This window comes from Austrofundulus limnaeus, unplaced genomic scaffold (genome assembly GCF_001266775.1).
Source record: "Austrofundulus limnaeus strain Quisiro unplaced genomic scaffold, Austrofundulus_limnaeus-1.0 Scaffold177, whole genome shotgun sequence".
In the NCBI taxonomy this organism is placed as follows: domain Eukaryota; kingdom Metazoa; phylum Chordata; class Actinopteri; order Cyprinodontiformes; family Rivulidae; genus Austrofundulus; species Austrofundulus limnaeus.
Window position 1 is genome coordinate 171266 of NW_013952579.1, and position 1603 is coordinate 172868.

At 49.5% G+C, this 1603-nt stretch overlaps 1 protein-coding gene across 1 annotated transcript in view; it reads left to right on the plus strand.

The window, feature by feature from the left end:
• Positions 1–296: 296 nt before the first annotated feature.
• Positions 297–1603, plus strand: part of sntb1 (syntrophin, basic 1) — a 61449-nt gene continuing 60142 nt past the window's right edge. The window contains exon 1 of the mRNA XM_014017793.1: positions 297–1283. Within this exon, the coding sequence (XP_013873247.1) occupies positions 755–1283 (529 nt within the window). The 5' untranslated portion in view covers positions 297–754. The remainder of the gene's footprint in view (positions 1284–1603) is intronic.

A 1603-nucleotide genomic window follows, 5' to 3' on the forward strand; every position in this document is an offset into this window, starting at 1 on the left:
GGGGGGGTCCCTTGGAAAATAATGAGAGATGGTGAGCAAATCCTCAGAGGGCGCATGGTCTCTTTTACTTGTTCATGCTCCCTCACGGAAAGAAAAACGTAGCCTACTTTCTTTCTTTCTTTCTTTTCTTTTTTYTTTCTTTCGTGGAAGCATCAAAAATCAGCACAGGCGCATTCCTGTATGCGCGTGGCCGAGATCACGTATTCGACGTGAACGCGGACTTGCACTTGAAAGTATTTTACGATTTTTTTTTTGATAGGGCGTTTACAAAGATTCCAATTTAAAAGTGCGCACGATTRTTTTGTTAATTGCGCACAGATATATTTAAATTCCAGCATCAGAGTTGTTTTTGTTTAATTTAAATAAATTTTCTGGCGTGAGTGAGAATTAAAAACTTGCTGCAACAGCTTGTTCTGTTATAGAAAGTTTCATCCAAGCGGTTTAGGAGTTACACACATGTTTGATCAGCTGTTCCGCCTCAGATGCAAACAATGAGTTTGTTTTGTTTCTGCAGGTCTGGTGTCACCCAGCAGGCTGAGAAAAACTCCACCCAACACATATTTAGGACCTCGGGGCAGGCGGAGCGGAGCGGGGYTTGGGTCTGCGCTGACAGGACTCTGGCACGACGAGCGCTGCAGAAGAAGAAAAAAAAAAACTTGAGAGGGACAAAGTCCACGCGAGCTCCAATGTGTGTGTGCGCGCGAGAGAGCGCGAGTGATTTCTTTTTCGCCTTTTTCACAGAAATGCTCCAAAGATGGCGGTGGTAGCGGCGGCAGGAGTCTCGAGTGGCTCCGGAGCGCAAAAAAGTGGACTGCTGGAGGTTCTGGTTCGGGAGCGCTGGCACAAAGTTTTGGCCAACTTGAGCGAGGACGCGCTGACGTTGAGCTGCGAGGACCGCGGCAGCCCCGGCTCGAACGGGGTCACCAGTGGCTCGTACCTGGACAACAGCAACGCCAACTCCAACAACGGGCCCCAGCAGGCGGTGCGCACCGCCTTCACGGACCTCCCGGAGCGGGTCCCCGAGGCCATCGCCAACAGAAAGCGCTGCGTCAAGGTGACCAAGCAGGAAGTCGGAGGACTCGGCATCAGCATTAAAGGAGGGAAGGAGAACAAGATGCCCATCCTCATCAGCAAGATCTTCAAGGGGCTCGCGGCGGACCAGACCCAGGCTCTGTACGTCGGGGACGCCATCCTGTCCGTGAACGACGTGAACCTGCGGGAGTCGACGCACGACGAGGCGGTGCAGGCGCTGAAGCGAGCCGGGAAGGAGGTGACACTGGAAGGTAGGGGGGCTCTTTAAGAGAGCAAAGATCAGAGGATCCCAAACTTTTTTCCCCCACATACCTGCTCCTCATCTGTGGCCTGATATGGGCTAAAATCAAAACAGATTTTGTGATTATTTATCTGATTTTTACTCTAGTTGTGGTATTTTTAGGCACCTCAGCCTTCATTGAAAAACAAAACAAAACAAAACAAAAAATTGCACTGTTACTTTTGAGAGTTTCTGGCTCTTTGCATCATGCTTCATCTTTCCACAGACTGATGTTAGGTTAGTGGCTGTCAGGATGCAGAAGCTCAAGTTTTTTTGTTTTGTTTTGTTTTG